The sequence below is a fragment of the Rhinolophus hipposideros genome (assembly GCF_964194185.1).
Source record: "Rhinolophus hipposideros genome assembly, chromosome: 20".
NCBI classification, from domain to species: domain Eukaryota; kingdom Metazoa; phylum Chordata; class Mammalia; order Chiroptera; family Rhinolophidae; genus Rhinolophus; species Rhinolophus hipposideros.
In genome coordinates, this window is record NC_138066.1 from 37,928,476 (window position 1) to 37,944,567 (window position 16,092).

The 16,092-nt window shown below is 41.9% G+C and overlaps 1 protein-coding gene across 8 annotated transcripts in view; it reads right to left on the bottom strand.

Moving 5' to 3' along the window:
- Nucleotides 1–16,092, bottom strand: part of GPATCH8 (G-patch domain containing 8) — a 79,277-nt gene continuing 63,185 nt past the window's right edge. For 5 of the 8 annotated variants that reach the window (XM_081027488.1, XM_081027486.1, XM_081027487.1 and 2 more), the window contains 2 exons: nucleotides 8,378–8,508; nucleotides 1–6,103 (listed from right to left, as the gene is read on the bottom strand). In XM_081027488.1, coding sequence (XP_080883614.1) covers nucleotides 2,230–6,103; nucleotides 8,378–8,508 — 4,005 coding nt within the window. In that variant the 3' untranslated portion in view covers nucleotides 1–2,229. Of the gene's footprint in view, nucleotides 6,104–8,377; nucleotides 8,509–9,653; nucleotides 9,704–11,837; nucleotides 12,271–16,092 lie in introns of those variants that run through there. The other 3 variants (XM_081027485.1, XM_081027491.1, XM_081027492.1) reach the window with 2 other exon arrangements.

Sequence of the window (16,092 nt, forward strand, 5' to 3'; positions counted from 1 at the left end):
TTCCACAAATCATTGGTTTATTAGAAAGTTCCTTTCCCTAATTTTACAGCATATATATCTCTATCATATATGATAAAGTTAAATACAATCTGTTATGCTTGTAAGGGAGGATAGGTTATTTCATTTTTCCTTTTTTAACTTTTAAAATCACTATTCTGGAAGTTAAAGAAAACTGCCCCCAGGAAGGTAGAGAGGCAGCCAGAGTATGGCTCAATCTACAAGCTAACGGGAAGCAGCACAAAAATGTTAATACTGTATTATTTAAATATTTACATGGGCTGAAAGCAAAGAAAAATGAGTCCCTTCACTTCAAACAGATCATTTCATTTTTCCAGTGCTAGTTATCAAGAGTGACGCTTCTGAATCAGATGAGGGGCACTGAACAGGTAAGAGGCTCAGTCAGGAGCCTTGTTTGCCCAGCACTTGCTCATGAACTCTTTGGGGAATTCGAGAAGAAAGGTAGGACACAGAGCCTTGGCCCAGGTAAACAGGGTTTGTTTCTCCTGTCAGGTGACTACCCAACCAATTCTAGCCACAAGAATAGGTAGGAAATGCCAAATAGGGAACTGACTACAGCAAAGATGAAATTTGCCATATAAACAACTTTGGGTCAGTGTGTTTACTAGGTGTGAGAGCCTGGGTGAAAGGCAAGAGGAGGAAGAGGAACTGAGGTGGTACTTCCGCTGGTAGGTGTCGTGATGTCACAGGAGAGAAAAAAGGAATCTTTACTGCTTAAACTAAGCTGTGCAGAAGGCATGGAAACTATGAAGCAAAAGAATTTGCAGTATCTATAAATGTGCTCACCTCCCAACAAAAAGAGGAAGAAAACTGTCCCAACTCTATCATCCTCCAGCCTACTTCTATTTCAGTTTCTAGCCAACCCAAAAGGCACATTTAAAAAAAAAAAAAAATTTGTCAGAGGGGGCTAAGTACTAGGAAGGCAAATGGAATGCCTGGAACAAGGCACCCAGGAAACCCCCAGACAACCACTCTTTCAGAGAATAAAGCTCTCGAACCTCTCCGTCCTCCTCTGTGGGGCCACCTGCTTCTCTGTATAAAACGACAAAGCACACGAGGGAGTCTGTCGTAACTGAGCATCCCTCTGACACTCCCAGCTGACTGCTGCCCATTAGTTCAAAAATCCCAGTGCGGGGCACCACTTCCTGCAAATTGCTGAACATTTTGTCCCAGCAAAAATGTTAAACAATGTTCCTTTTTCGTTTTAACATTTTTATAGTTCATAACTTCAAAAAATACATGAGCTCGGTAAAATATACATGCTTAGTCATTTTTGCATCTAGCAGAAAACAAATACTTTATTTTTTGTTTTCCTTTTATAACCTTTAGTTTCTTAATTCAACTAGGGCAAACATATTTACACAAAGCCACCAGAACAAGGATCACTTAAAGAGCTGGATGTAAAAAATATTATTGCAGTATACTACAAATATGGAACCTTTTTTATATGAGCTACAAAAAGCAGCATTTAGAGTTCAGTGCAATTTTTTACATTAAAAAAAATCCTATAAATTAAGAAGGAAACATCAACATGACAGAAGAAAATAGACCCTTCAGACATACGAGCTCCTCTCCGGGGAAGCACATGGGCGACTATGCTCCTTGCAGCTTCTCATCATGATAAGATCTTCTTCTGTGGGGGATGCAGATAGCTCTTCTGGGATGAGGGACGTGAGGACACAGTGCCAAATGTGTGGCTCTGTGTGGGAAGTGAATTGAATAATGAATAGTCTGAGTAGCATCTGATTCCAGGTCAGACTTCCTTTCCACCTTACCCGGGAAAATATAAGGTCACCAAGGGATGGTCAAAGACCCTGGGAAGGCAGAACCAGATGGACGACCCGCCGGCCAGAGAGGAGGAAAATGTTTCAAAATGTATAGAAGGGAAGAGCAGAGGTCAAAAAGTAGAGGGGAGTATCTAAACTTGACAGTTTGGAGATGTTGCCGCAGAGGGGTGGGTAGCACTTATTGGTGTTCCCTAGCTTAGAAACACAGGAGAGGAACAAAAGGGAAGGGAAAAAAAAAAATCCCTGATAGTGAACCCAAAGCAAATCTCAAATCTAAAACCACCCCTGCAAGCCAAAACCCGATTCTTTGGCTGTCAGACACTGCCCATCCCAGCTTCTACTTGCTGGTATTAATGGCTCAACACCCCCAAGGGAAGACTTATGGGTCACCTTCCCTGGCCCTAATTGGCTCCCATCCCCCAACTCATGTGCCATGGCTGGGGGGGTGCTGCAGGTCCTGACCTGAGAAGATGGGGTGAAGTAGTGGGTGAAGGTGGAGGGCAGTGGCAGCTGCGGCAGCAGGTCGTGGGGCAAGGAGGGTAGGGTAGAGGGCAGCATGTGGGACAGGATGGAAGGTGAAGGGCCCAGGATGGATGGCTGAGGCAGGAATGATGTGGATGGGATGGCTAGCGAGAAAGGTGGCAGGGTGGCCAGGGATGATTGAGTGAGTGAGGTGGGACAAGGAAATGGGGGTCAGGTGGGGCTGGGGAATATGATGTACTTGGGCGAGTGGCTGGGCATGAGGGTGGGGGTGAATGCCAATGGCGGCAGCAGCTGCAGCGGCATGGTGCTGCAGGATGGCATGCTGAACGGTTGTGATAGAGGTGGCAGAGGCTGTGGCCGGCTGCTGAATGTGGATGGGCTGCAGGGCTGGAGTGGCTGGGGCCAGGGCAGCTGAGGCCGGAAAGGCCTTTACTTGCTTAGCCAGAAGCTGCTGCTGGATGTGTTGCTGTGCGGCCTGCTGGAGCTTGCTGTACTTCTCCATCTCCTCGGGGGTGAAGGTGATGGGCTGGCTCTCCAGGGGGGCCAGGGAAGCATCCTCGGCTCCGTCAGCTGACTCAATACTAGGCTCCCCCCTGGGAGGTGCATAACTGGGGAAGTGCTCAATGTCCGGCACTACTGGCAGCAAGCTGGACTCCACAGGGCCCGGCTGGCTGCCACTACCCAAGGACTCTGGGGTGTCCCCATCACTGGGGTCCGGGAGGTAGTTATGGGAGATGGTTGGGTCCCCAGGATAGCCATCAGAGTGTACTGGGGTGCCTCGCGGAGCCACAGGATGATCAGCAGGAGCTTCTTCAGGCTTTGGCTCTTCTGGGGCTGGGTCTGCTAAGGGGCCAGCTGTTTCCTCTGAGGGGTACTGATGTCCAAATGGGGCGTCACTACTTGCTGGGGGCCCTTCTTCTGTCTCTGACTGTTCTTGCTCTTCTCCCCTTTCTAAGCCAGACTCTTCACATTTCTTGGTGTTGGGCTTTCGGGTAGCTGGTAGCTTCCCTATCAGTGGAAGGACAGGCTTATTGCCAAGAGAGGGGGGGAGCTTGGGCCCAAAGTAACCTTGTGGGGGGTCCTTGAGCTTGAGCCCGGCTTTATTAGGGGTGGCCAGCACCTCCTCACTCACACTGGGTTTCCTCTCCACTTTCCTTGACTGGATCTTCTCCAGGAGCAGTTTGGCAGTGAGGGAGTTCTTGTCTTCAGGGCTGCAGTCACCTTCTGACCCCCTTCCTGTGCCAACGTTACTGTTCTGGGAGGGTGGGCCTGTCCCTTTACCATCATCTCCTCTGCCATCTTCTTTCTTCCCAGGACCTTCTCCCCGCCCTGATCGGAAATAGTGGGGAGACTGAGAGCGGTAGATCTTAGAGCGCACGAAGTCTCGACGACCAGAACGCCTCTCCTCAGGGCTCTCGTGACCCCACGACCCCTTCCTGGAGCCTGATCTCTGGGAAGGGCTTCTGGTGCTGCGGCTGCGGTCGCGGCTGTAGCTCCGGCTCCGCTGCCAGCTGTGGGCTGTGGTGCTGCGGCTTCTCCGCTTGCTCCGGCTGCGACTACAACTACTGCTGCGGCTGCGGCCCCGGGATCTTGAGCGCTGTCTGGAATGACTCCGAGAGCGGCTCCGGGACTGGCTGCAACTGAGGCTGTAGTCATCATCAGAAGAGGAGTATTTGTGCCGTTTGGACCGGTGCTTGGAGCTGGCGTAGTCGGAGTCGTCAGAGTCATGGGAGCGCTTGGAGTGCCTCCGGGATCGGTCACTATAGTCACTATAGCTGTCATCAGAGTAACTGCGCTGTCTGCTGTAGCAGCTCTGGTCTGAAGAAGCATCTGAGCTGCTTGAGTAAGAACGGCGGGAGGAACGGTGGGAGGAATGGCGCCGGCTGGACCGGGAGCGGCTGTGGGAATGCTCACTGCCGGAGTCGTCGTCCTCCTCGTCCTCACTGTACTGGGACGGAGACTTCGGGTGGAGCCGGCGTGAAGAAACATCATCACTATCCTCATCTCCACTACTAGGCCGGCTGCGATGGCTGGACCGGCTGCTCCGTTTGGTGCTAGCTCTTCGCTGGCAGGATGAAGCTGGAGGTTCACCTTTGTGTTTCCTCCCACCATGATCTTGGGAGCTGCCACCGCCTCCACCTTCATCCTTCTTGGCACCGCTCCCTTCTTCAGCTGGGAGGGATCTCCGCTGGGAATCATCTTGAGCTCGCCGCCGTCTTCTTGGTGGTGCAGGGCTACCGCTCCCTGGGGGTTCTGGTTTGGGGCCACGTTCAGAATCTGCCGGGGCTGATGACTTATTCTTCTTTCGTTTTCGTTTCTTGCGCTTCTTAGACTTCTCCCCAGATTCTACCTTAGAACTTTTCTCTTCTAGGCCAGCCTTGTGTTTCCGTTTGTGTTTGCTGGATTTTTTGTGCTTCTTTTTCTTTTTGTGTCGGTGGGACTTCCCAGATCGTTCTTTCTTTCCAGGAAGGCTTCTGCCTGTGTCTTCTGCCTCTGACCCATGGCTACCCCCAGGCTCCTGCTTACTGAGGCTGCTATAGGCAGACCCTGGAGCAGGTGTATCCATTCTGCCTCCTGAGGAATGTTCTACGTTCTCTCCTTCCTTGCTTTTACTTGGCTCGCCAGGATCAAGGTCTTGGAGATGGTCCTTTGAGGCGCCTCCTACGTCCTTTGGTTTTTCTGTCCCTTTAGCTCTGGCATCTTTGTTCCTTGAAAGTTTAAAGTCGAAGTATAAAGGGTTACAACTGTATGAAATGGAGGGTTCTGCCTTGGTGAAAATTAATAGTTCTGATGGCCACTGGAGGGCAGTGCTTTCATCTTTGCTCAAAACTGGAAAGAAGGGACCAGTAGGATGTTTGGGTCCCTCCTGGCTTTCTTTCCCTGCTGGGGTGGTCTGAGAGGTTTCTTTAGAAGGGTTAGATTCACACATTTGGATCTCTGAAGCCTTCTGACTCTGACTCTCTAAGCTCTGCTCCCTTCCTGAGGCCTTCTTTGTTTCAGCTTTGCTTCCAGGCTCTGAGGTCTCAGCTACACCAGTTTCCATTTGCTGCTCAGAGGCTTCACTAACTGTCTTTTCTGCTCCTTGGCTTGCCGCCACCTTGTTGCAGCCTTTAGGCTTGGGAGAACTGCTTTTTTTGCTTTCTAGCACATTCTTTGGATGTGTACTACTATCACCTTCCATTTGTTCACTGGCTCTCATAAAGAGTAGGAAGGGAAAATTAGGTTTTACTTTGCAGTGTGCTGGGGGGATGTAGTGGTAATACTCTGGCTCTGTAGTGCCAGCTCCTTCTTCTCGCTTCATTCTTTTTAACTTAGATAACGTTGAGGCAAGGGACCCTCCATCCTGAAGGTCTTCATCTTCTTTTTTACCATCGAGGTTACTGTTACCGTCAGAGTCTCCCACCTTCTGCAATCCTTGGTCAGCACCTTTCTCATCAGCTTTTGTTCCATCTTCAGAGGTCCCTTCCTCTGCGTGGTCCTTGAAAACGGATGCTATTGATTCGAGTTTGACAGGAGCCTTCTTGGCAAAGGAAAACGATACTCCCAATTTTTGCAATGGGGTCCCGAGATTATTCTTAATGCCAAAGCTGATGCCTTGGGAGGATAACCCAGGGGTCTGTGCCTGTCCAGTGGTATTAGTGACTTGTACTGCAGTGAAAGGGCCTCCTTTATCTGTGGAGAATTCAGATCCCAGGCCACAAGTGGCAGTGGCATTTGTGCCACTGTTTGTAGCTGATTCATCTTTATCATCATCTCCACCTTCTTCATCTACAGCCACTGTGGTTGGTCTGAACATAGGTCCACTTCCAGGTGCACTACATAATGGTTTAGAAAAATGAAAAAACAAACGAAAAACAGTTTAGGGGTACATTTCATACTTCTACCATTTTTCAAAGGTAGGTTTGAAAGACACTGAGTGGTGGTCATTCCCTAGCCTTGTACAAACAAAGGGAACTCCCTCAGTGAGGTTAGACAAAGTCTCGTACTGTTAATCTATCAAGCTACATTCCCCAAACTAGACAGTTATTACTGTTTCTTCTTAAATTGTCTAAAACTCAAATACTTTATCATTATCATCTGGCACAGTCTACTCGTCCTGTATCCATTCTCATTTCTTATTGTATCATCCTGCCCATCAGTATTCTATCAAATGTGTGGCCGAACATGTCACAAAGGTTGTATTTCATTCAGCTAAAAAAAAAAACACAAAAACAAACCCTAACTTCCTCTACACTTTCAAATTTAATTTTTAAAAATGTATATGTTCTCTTGAGTTAAATACAGTCAGAAACCTCCACTATACTACTCAATGGAAGTCTGTGGTTAGCATGTCTGTTTCGGAAACTAAGAGTCTGTGCCTATCTCCTTGGCAGCACATCTAAGCATTTGTTTTGGTTTTGTCATACTTTCTGGGCATCCCATACAAGGATACTACCAAGGACTTTCTCAGCTTTGAAAACAGGAACACTGAGGAGCTTCAAAGCCAGTGTTTTAAACTCCTGTTATGTCTGAAATTTTTATAGTGTATAGATTATAAAGGTCTCTCTCAAGCCAAACTGAAGAGAATTTGGTATCTGTTTGGATCAAGTCCTCATTATCTGAACCCTAGCTACTAGCTGTCCTAAACTCAGGAACGACGTATTATTTGGATAATGTGGTACCCCTTGCTATCTGAACTGCTGCTATTGGAAGATGGGAACCCAACAGATTTGGATAGCAAGAGATATTTACACTGTCACGAAACCTACTCCACAGCAAAGAAATCCTCAAACTGAATATAAAAGGGGGGCTCGTTTTGATCTTTTGATTAGTCTTTGTCACGTTACTTCAATAATATTTACTATGGGGTCATGCATTATTCTTAGGACAATGAAATACCTGATCATGGATCAAAACCTTCTTTTATTCTCCCAAGATATTACTTGGTCATCTTTTAGATGTTTATTTATAAAACTGAAACTAAAAAGTCACCTCTGAAGGAAAACATTATTACAGTATGCCTGTTATACACTTTTTAAGGAGGGACCCTTGCAACAAACCAAAGAGGAATATATTTACTACATAGAGAGCTACCAAAGAAGGACTCGATAGGCAGTTTAACTTAACATTAGAACTCACAGGTTAATTCTGTTTCAAAACTTACACTATATGTGTTCCCTCCCTTCCTTCTTCCTCCAAAACACAAGAGAAGTAAATAAGTAAAAAAGGATCTAGAGACAAAAATAAACCTAGTTAAGTCCAGGAACTTGGAAACTCTGGTGCCAACTGGGCTGTAAACTTAAAAGACACAACAAATTTCTCTTTTAACAGTAACCAGTTCCTTCCTTTGGACCTGGCAAGTCAAACAAACATGGGGATCTAGTCCTTCTGATTGGGGCATACACCCCAGGAATCCTCAGATGCTCAAAGACTGGGTCCGCAAGAACTATTTGCTTGGAAATTCAGCCGTACGTAGAATAAATTCCACATAAGGCAAAATAACGGCCCCAAATGGTTAATCAAGAACCATGAAGGAGCATTAAAAAGAACACTCAAGAAGGCAGGAACCATAGAAAACTCCCTAGGTTTTAGAGTGTTCAGTACTAACCGTATAGTACTTAAAAGTTATACCACTTGAATCTGTGCCCCAGTACTTTTTAATTATAAAATAGAATACTGTTACTATATGTGCTTTTCTACACAAGAATGGAAACAATAATACCTGCATAATTTATTGATTTATTGAACATCTTCTGAGTTAAGGTATTCTTATAAGCATTTTTGATGTAATAACTTAATCACTCCTCATAATAACTCTAAGTAGACTGTTATCATCTCAATCTTACAGATAAGGAAACTGAAGCATAGAGCTTAGATAATTTAAGGTCATGCAGATTGTTGGATACAACCCCAAAAGAGCATACGCTTAATCAGCATATTATACTCTAAGTGTAAATGTGCTTTTAGGTTGAAAGAAAGATCTATTAAAAACTTAAGGATTATAATTCTTAAATCTTAATTTAAATCTTAAATTATAATCTTAAATTTATAATCTTGACCCTTAAGGATTATAATTATTTGTAAAACCCTCTTAGAGAAAATAGCCTCACCACTCAGCTTGTTTTCTTTGCTCTGCCAACTCATGGAGCCGCCGAAGGGCTTTTTCCTGTTTCTTCTCATCCTTGCGGGATCTTGAAGAAACATTTCGGGCAAACTCTCTCTGCTTGAGATCTTTCAATCTCTGAGGTAACAAAAGATAGGAACAGAGGGTGGGTGATTTAGAATAACTTGGGGATCCTGAAAGCAAGGCCTTTAAAATTTACTCTCAATCAATGGTTATAGTGCCAGTGTAGAATACATTGTTATACTCTTATGATAACTGAAAACACGATGGCTGATTACTTTGGGTAAAACACTTGGGTATCTGCATTTCTAATTAGGATGGCGTACCATTTGCTTTATTGGGCAAACTTAAATGATATCAGACGCAACAAGCAAATTTTAGAACACTAGGAGGAAAGGGACCATTCAATCACCTGCTCTTCCAGGATGCAAACTAGACAAACAGAACATGAGATAAATTGTAATAACGCAAGCCAAAGAGAACAGAACGGGGTTACACTAGTACAGGAAATTACCCAGGTGTAAGATCTTAAAAAGCAATGTACAGCTTACATAGGGGGGGCGGAAAGGGGTAGGATTTGAATCAGAACTAACAAATAGAAAGCATACTTTTATTTCACCATAAAAAGGTGCTATCATTTATTTTCAGCAAGGACAGTTTTCCTGTTAACTATCAAACAAACCATCTTCCAATGCTAGCATGTTCAGAGCTCACCAGTCTGACCACTTTTCATCTGGTCAGTCTGCTGAAATTAGAGAGTAACAAATGTAGCTTTTCATTGCTTCATGGTCCTGAGAGGACCCAACATCCAGGGGATGAAGAGGAATAGAGATAAGCCAAAGGATTACTTAAAATCCTGATAAAAGAATGGGTCTTTTATTCTCAGAAGCAGCGATATAATTTTCCTTAAAAGAACAATAAACCAAAAAAAGAACAGTGCTATGACACACTGGTGACAAAGTCCAGGCATACCTATCTGCAATGAAGGCGGAACTAATATTACTTTCAACACACCAGGTGACACAAAAAACAAACTAAAAGAAAACACACACACATTAGCCTATGCTTTTACAACACCACTGGGAAAAAGAATTTGACCCAATATAAAGTGGACATTGCTTTGTGAAAGGCATGATGGTTAACAGACAGAGGAATTTTCTTAACTATGAAATGTGTTTTGAATATTTTTGAATTGGGAAGGGAAAAGGGTGGACACACACAAAAAAAGATATACAGCTAAAGACACTAGTAGAAAAACTCACTCTTGTGATCTGGGCTCCCAAATTAGAAGGATTTGCTTTCAATACATCAGCTGAAAATGTCACATCACAAAGGAAAAAAAAAGCAAAAATAAAACAAGAGTGGAAGAGAAAAAAAAATAAAGCAAGCATTACTACACGAGCTCTCTTAGTGAATCTGCAATCTATTATACTGAACAATCAGGGACAAAGCCATCAACTCTAAAAGGATTGGGGAGAAGGGAAGAACCTGAACAACACATATATATGTACATACACACAGACTGACACAGTAATAAGCCCTCATAGATAAATGGAACTATCGCATTTTTTCAGGAAAAATGGTTATAGAACGTTAGGAAAGACCACTGCTGTCTAAAAGCAGTCTTATTTTCATTTACCTTTACTTTGGGGACGTTCAAGTAACCAGCAGCTGGCAAAATTGTTTCACTGAGGCTGGCTGCCTAAATTACAACTTTTATAAAAACCACTTCAAGATGGAGAATCAACTATGTTAAATAAACATGAATTCTAATTCCCTCCTTCTGAAGAGAATGGGGCAGAGAGAAAGAGTGTCAGGACTAATATATGATTATTATAGGTCACAAACCTACTTTTTTATTTTCCTCTGCCCCCAAACACTTAATAGACCCTCTAGCCAAGATTTATATAGAATATATGTTTTTTTCTCATATCTATTGTCTTCTTTCCAGCCACCTCATAGGCCTGGAAAAAAAAATCTCTCCATGCCCAGTCATTTCCTTTCCTCTTACAAATATTTCATCACTTTTAGGAGTTATTTCCCAAACTACTGGACATTGTCTAAAAGAATGAGCATTTCATCCAAGTCTGGAGTCTCCAGGATAAGTCAGACAGAGATTAAGCCTTTTAATCTAATTCAGCAGCTACCTAGTGAGACCCTGAAGTGGAAGGACTAGGATTATGTCCCCATCATCTTGAAGACACCCTATGTGACATTCCTACCACAATATAACTGGAGGTAGGGAGGGAAGAAAAAGAGACGTCAATAACAAATCCAAATTGCAGCTCCTTCTAGGCAAAGCTATCCTAGTCCTACATTAGGTGTAGCAAACACTTCTATCACTTTTACAAACTTCATAGTAACTTTTAGGATCTCAAAAGGAGAATTGGGAGCCCCAAAATTCTAACCCAAACCTTAGAGACAGGGCTTGGCAACTGCCTCAAACTCAAAAATGTATATTTGAAGCCTCTTTCAGATAAGGGTATGCTGACAACAGAATGGATTCCTAACTCCAAGTCTCTCCTTTCTACTCAATGTCAAACCAAATTCCCCTCAAGTCTCTACTGATCTCTCTTAAAAAGATAAGATTTTTTCTTCTTTCTGAACTACATTAGCACTTTGTCAGAGCATTCATCTAGCAACCATCATTTTGCTCTGACTATACTTATTCCTGTCTTTCAGAAAGGCAGTATGTGTATGTGTAAAGTTTCAGAGTCAGAAAGACCTGGGTTCAAATCCATTAATTACTAGCCAAGTGGTTTCACCTCTCTGAGCTTCAGTTTCCCTCATTAGAAAAACTGGGCAATCTAGCAACAGATTTATGAGATTGTCAAAATAAATGTAAAGCATGTCAAAACTGTTCAATACTGCCCCTCCCCTATATTTGGGGCAAGGACTAATCTTATCTTTATAATCAACCCTGCAGTGGATCGAACAATACTAAGTCTACAAAAAGCATAAATGGTTGATGAATAATTTGGCTTAAACATTGGATCCTTGACTTTTCCCCAAATGAAATTTTTACCATTTGTAGAAAAGTTTGATATGAAATATTCTCATTTCTCTACTAGGGACTTATTCAGGTTACATAATATGGTTTTCCTAGCTGTTACTCTCACATAGTAAGAAATCTCATTCTTTAGAGAATCAAAAAGTCTCAAATTCTAAGCTCCTTATTTCTGGACAGAATTGGACCGAACACCCAAAAAGATACTGACCAAAAATTTCTCCATTTCCTATCTGAAAAGTAATTTTCATAAAGGTACAAGGCCCTAATTCAGAATCAGGTTTTTGAAAGTTGCCAATTTTATTTCAAAAGGCTACCAAGCCCGGTTCATTTGCCACTGAACGCCCATATGAAATTCTGTGTCACTTCCCTCTTAAATTCTAAAGAGAAACACAACTTTAGATAACTTCTTCAAGATGAGACTAGAGGAGCAACATACCTGTCTATCAGAGAAGAGACAGAGCTCATGTTAGGGGACCAAAATTAGAGATGTGCCATCAATCCAGAACTGTTTTCAAAGGCTGAGCAAATTCCATACCAGACACAAAAATTCAAGTTAGACTTCAAACTGGAACACAGTCTTATCTTAATGGAGATAATTAATCATTTACACTGATTCCAAAGCCACTATATGTTCTTATCTTTGAAAATTATAAAGTATGCTTTCTAAAGAGTTGCTAATAAATTTGGCTTATTTATTGAACTATTTGACACTTATCAATAAAAAGTTAAGCCAAACAACACATTTTTAGCTGGGAAAAAACTTGATTCATGAAAAATGAGACAACCCCATTCAAATGAAAAGGTTTGAAGATCCTGTTTTTCTGAGAAAAACAATAGCATGTTTATAAAAACGTATACATTTATGGTATAGAACACAAGGGAAGAAACATTTCTCACTGATTCTGAAATTCACATAGTACCTGGAGTTTCCATTAAATTTCCCAAAAGACCAGTAGAGGGAAGACCTTAACAAATAATCTGGAGTTTGAAATATCCATTCACATAACTATGGCTATTTGGGCTAAAGACCACTTCAAATGTAAATGACATCCCAGTTCTTAAAACAGCTAAACAGTGCTGTGTTGGCAGAAAAATGTCTATTACAGAAACAAACTCCTGTTCCACTATCCAACTGCAAACAAATTAAATCAGGGAAATGAGAATCTGGTAAATTTTACCAGGTTTTAAATGTGGGTGATAAATTTGCCCACATCATCAATAATGTGCAGTGTCAACAGCAACGAGTGGCACTGTTATTTCAGCTGGGAATGAGTGAGACAAAGACACTTCTCCACAGTTTGCCCTAACAACAACATAATAAGGGTCTAAGAAAATGTTTTTTGTTATCTTTTGGTGCTACTCTTCTCTCTTCTATCAAAACAAAATTTGATGCTAGAAGTTTGTTTGTTGAATATACTTTACTAGGAATAAATCTGATTTTCTTTCTCAAGTATTTTAAATCTACGGTCTCAATTTGAAGAATAGAAATCATTGTCTCCATATGAAAACAATTTCAAGCATCAGAAAGTAGGCATAGAGTATTGCCACTAAAATCCTATGTTCTGGGGCGGCCAGATGGCTCAGTTGGTTAGAGTGCAAGCTCTGAACAACAAGGTTGCTGGTTCGATTCCCACATGGGCCAGTGAGCTGTGCCCTTCACAACTAGATTGAAGACAACGAGCTGCTGCTGAGCTTCTGGAGGGGCGGCCAGATGGCTCAGATAGTTAGAGTGCGAGCTCCTAACAAGGTTACCGGTTCAATTCCCGCATGGGATGGTGGGCTGTGCCCCCTGCAACTAAAGACTGATGGCGACTGGACGTGGAGCTGAGCTGCGCCCTCCATAACTAGACTGAAGGACAGCGACTTGGAGCTGATGGGCCCTGGAGAAACACACTGTCCCCCAATATCCGCACCTCCCAAAATAAATCAAAATATATTTTAAAAAATAATAAAATCTTATGTTCTAATATTTACTCAACTCTAAAGAGAAAACCTGATTTTGTTTCTTTAGGGTCAAAAGATTACCCACAGTTTCTGTCTCTTACCAGATAGCAATGCCACTCTCCCAGAATAGGAACTGAGGCTATCTTCCTTTGTAACTAACCCTGCAACACACACACTGCTGTCCATAGCACAAAAGAGATGCTCAATAAACATTTACCAAACTGGTTTCAGTTTTAAAATGAGTTGTTGGGAGAGGGACCAAATACACATACTTTTATGTATTAGCTGTTGGTCATGAACAGACAGGAGAAATAGTGAGTCAAGTGGTGATTGTATGTACCTCAACCTCTTTCTCTGGCTAAGCATAATCTGGCTTGTTTTGAATCTCAACTACTTTCTTTCCTCTATGTCAACATTCCCGCATACCCCAAATCCATGGTCTCTTCTCCCCATTGTTTCCTGCCTCTCTCTTATGACATGACATAACATTAATGTGCATCTCCTCTCCCAAACTGGAGTAATCATGCCATAGCTGTTACGTGGCCAGGTAACCCTGATTCAGGTCTCTGATGCTTCTGTTAGAGACCATCTAGGACATCAGCATGTGGTGAGGGAGGAAAAAGACCAGGAGAGAACACAGAAAGTCTGTCTTAAAAGTACTCAGGGAAGGAAAATTATAGTTGAATGATTAAGGAAATTCAAGTTACTGGATTAGATGTAAATTCTTTTCACACATGCATATAGGTAAGTGATAAAAATGAATTGTATTCAGTAACAGAGAAAACCAAATGTTTGGTAACAGAAAAGTAAACACTAATGCTGATTATAGATACTGAAAAACAATCAAGGCAAAAAAGAAGCATACATTCTTTTTGCTTGGGTAAGAGTAGTATTAATTAGTCATTTATAACAACTTATCTTTTATACCCTATTATTTTGCAACACAATGATTACTATCATTTAGTGATAAGCAAATTAATTTGCCATAAAAATCACTGTAATACTTGCTTTGTTATGTTCAAGAATTCAGCAACAGCCTTAAAAGTATGGCGTATTTTTTAATAGTACCAGGTGTGCCTGCTTTAAGGTATTTTTTCATACACACACATGGTCCATGTATAACTACCACCACCAAAATTTAAGCTGGATAATGAGGTTTTAAAAATAATTTCGTTGAAATATAATTCACACACCATAAAATTCACCCATTTAAAACGTAAAATTTAATGGATTTAGTACATTCTCAGAGTTGTGTACCCATCACCACTATCTAATTTTAAAACATTTCCATCGCCCCCAAAAGAAACCCCATCCCCATTAGCAGTCACTCCCCATCCCATTGCCCCTTTCCCCTCAGTCCCTGGAAACCTAACCTACGTTCCCTATAGATTTGCTTATTCTAGACTTTTCATATAAGTAAACTTATACAATAAGGGGGTCTTTTTGTGACTGGCCTTTTTCACTTAGCATATTATTTTCAAGGTTTATGCACAGTGTATTTATCAAGAAGTCATTTCTTTTTATTGGTAAATAATATTCCCTTGTATGGATGTACCACATTTTATCTATTCATCAATTAATGGATATTTGGGCTGTTTCCACTTTTTGGCTATTATGAACAATGTGGTTATGAAAAATTTTGTACAAGTTTTTGCGTGGACATATATTTTCATTTCTATTGAGTATATACTGGTCATATGGTAACTATATTTAACATTTTGAGGAATTCCTAAACTGTTTTCCAGAGAGGCTGGCACCAATTTACAACCCCATTAGCAATGCAGGAGCATTCCAATTTCTTCATATACTCTCTAGCACCTATGAATGTGGCTTTTTAATTTTAGCCATCTTAGTGAATGTGAAATGATATGCCACTGTGGTTTTGTAAATAATGAGTTTTAAGTATATATCTATATAGCCCTCCAGGTCATATCTGGAGGCAAAGATTTGCCTTCCATGTAAAATTGGAAGGAGCATAATTCATATAGGCCCAAAACAAATGGAACAGCAGTATCCCAATTCAGAGTTCTTTTCAGCATTGCCACTCAAAAACTTATCATTATTTCTTAAGTTGCTTCAACTTTTCAAATTACAATAGAACATAGAGCCTTATCCCAGAATCTACACCACAGTATATCACTGTGATGAATGTAAGTGTACAGCAGGTCCTCGAATAATGTTTCGTTATAATGTTGACAGGGAAAAAAAAGAATCAATTCCTGGCAGGGGCCACTGTCTGTTTACGGGTTCTCCCCATGTCTGTGGGATTCCGCCCACATCCCAAAGATGTGCAGGTGAGGTAAATGGTATGTCTAAATTGTCCCAGTCTGAGTGCAGGTGCACCTTGCAATGGAAAGGCATCCTGTCCAGTGTGGGGTCCAGCCTGGCTCCATGAGCTGCCAGGATAGGCTCTGTAGTCACCTGTTAATGTGGCTTCTTTTTAATTTTAGCCATCCTAGTGGATGTGAAATGATATGCCATTGTGATTTACTAAGGTTTCTTAGATGTATGTATAGCTCCCATTTCAATGTTTAATATTAAAAGTGTCTGGGTCTTTATTTAGAAATTTGGTGATGTTTCTGTGACCAGAACTATACTGTAGGAACTGAGCTTACTTATATTAATTAACCTGTGGTAAAATTGGGTTTGTTGTACATCATTTTACTTACAGTCGCAGTTTCCAAGAATCTACTGACAATGTTAAATGAGGACTTACTGTACAGGAGTAGAAGACAAGTTGAAAATTA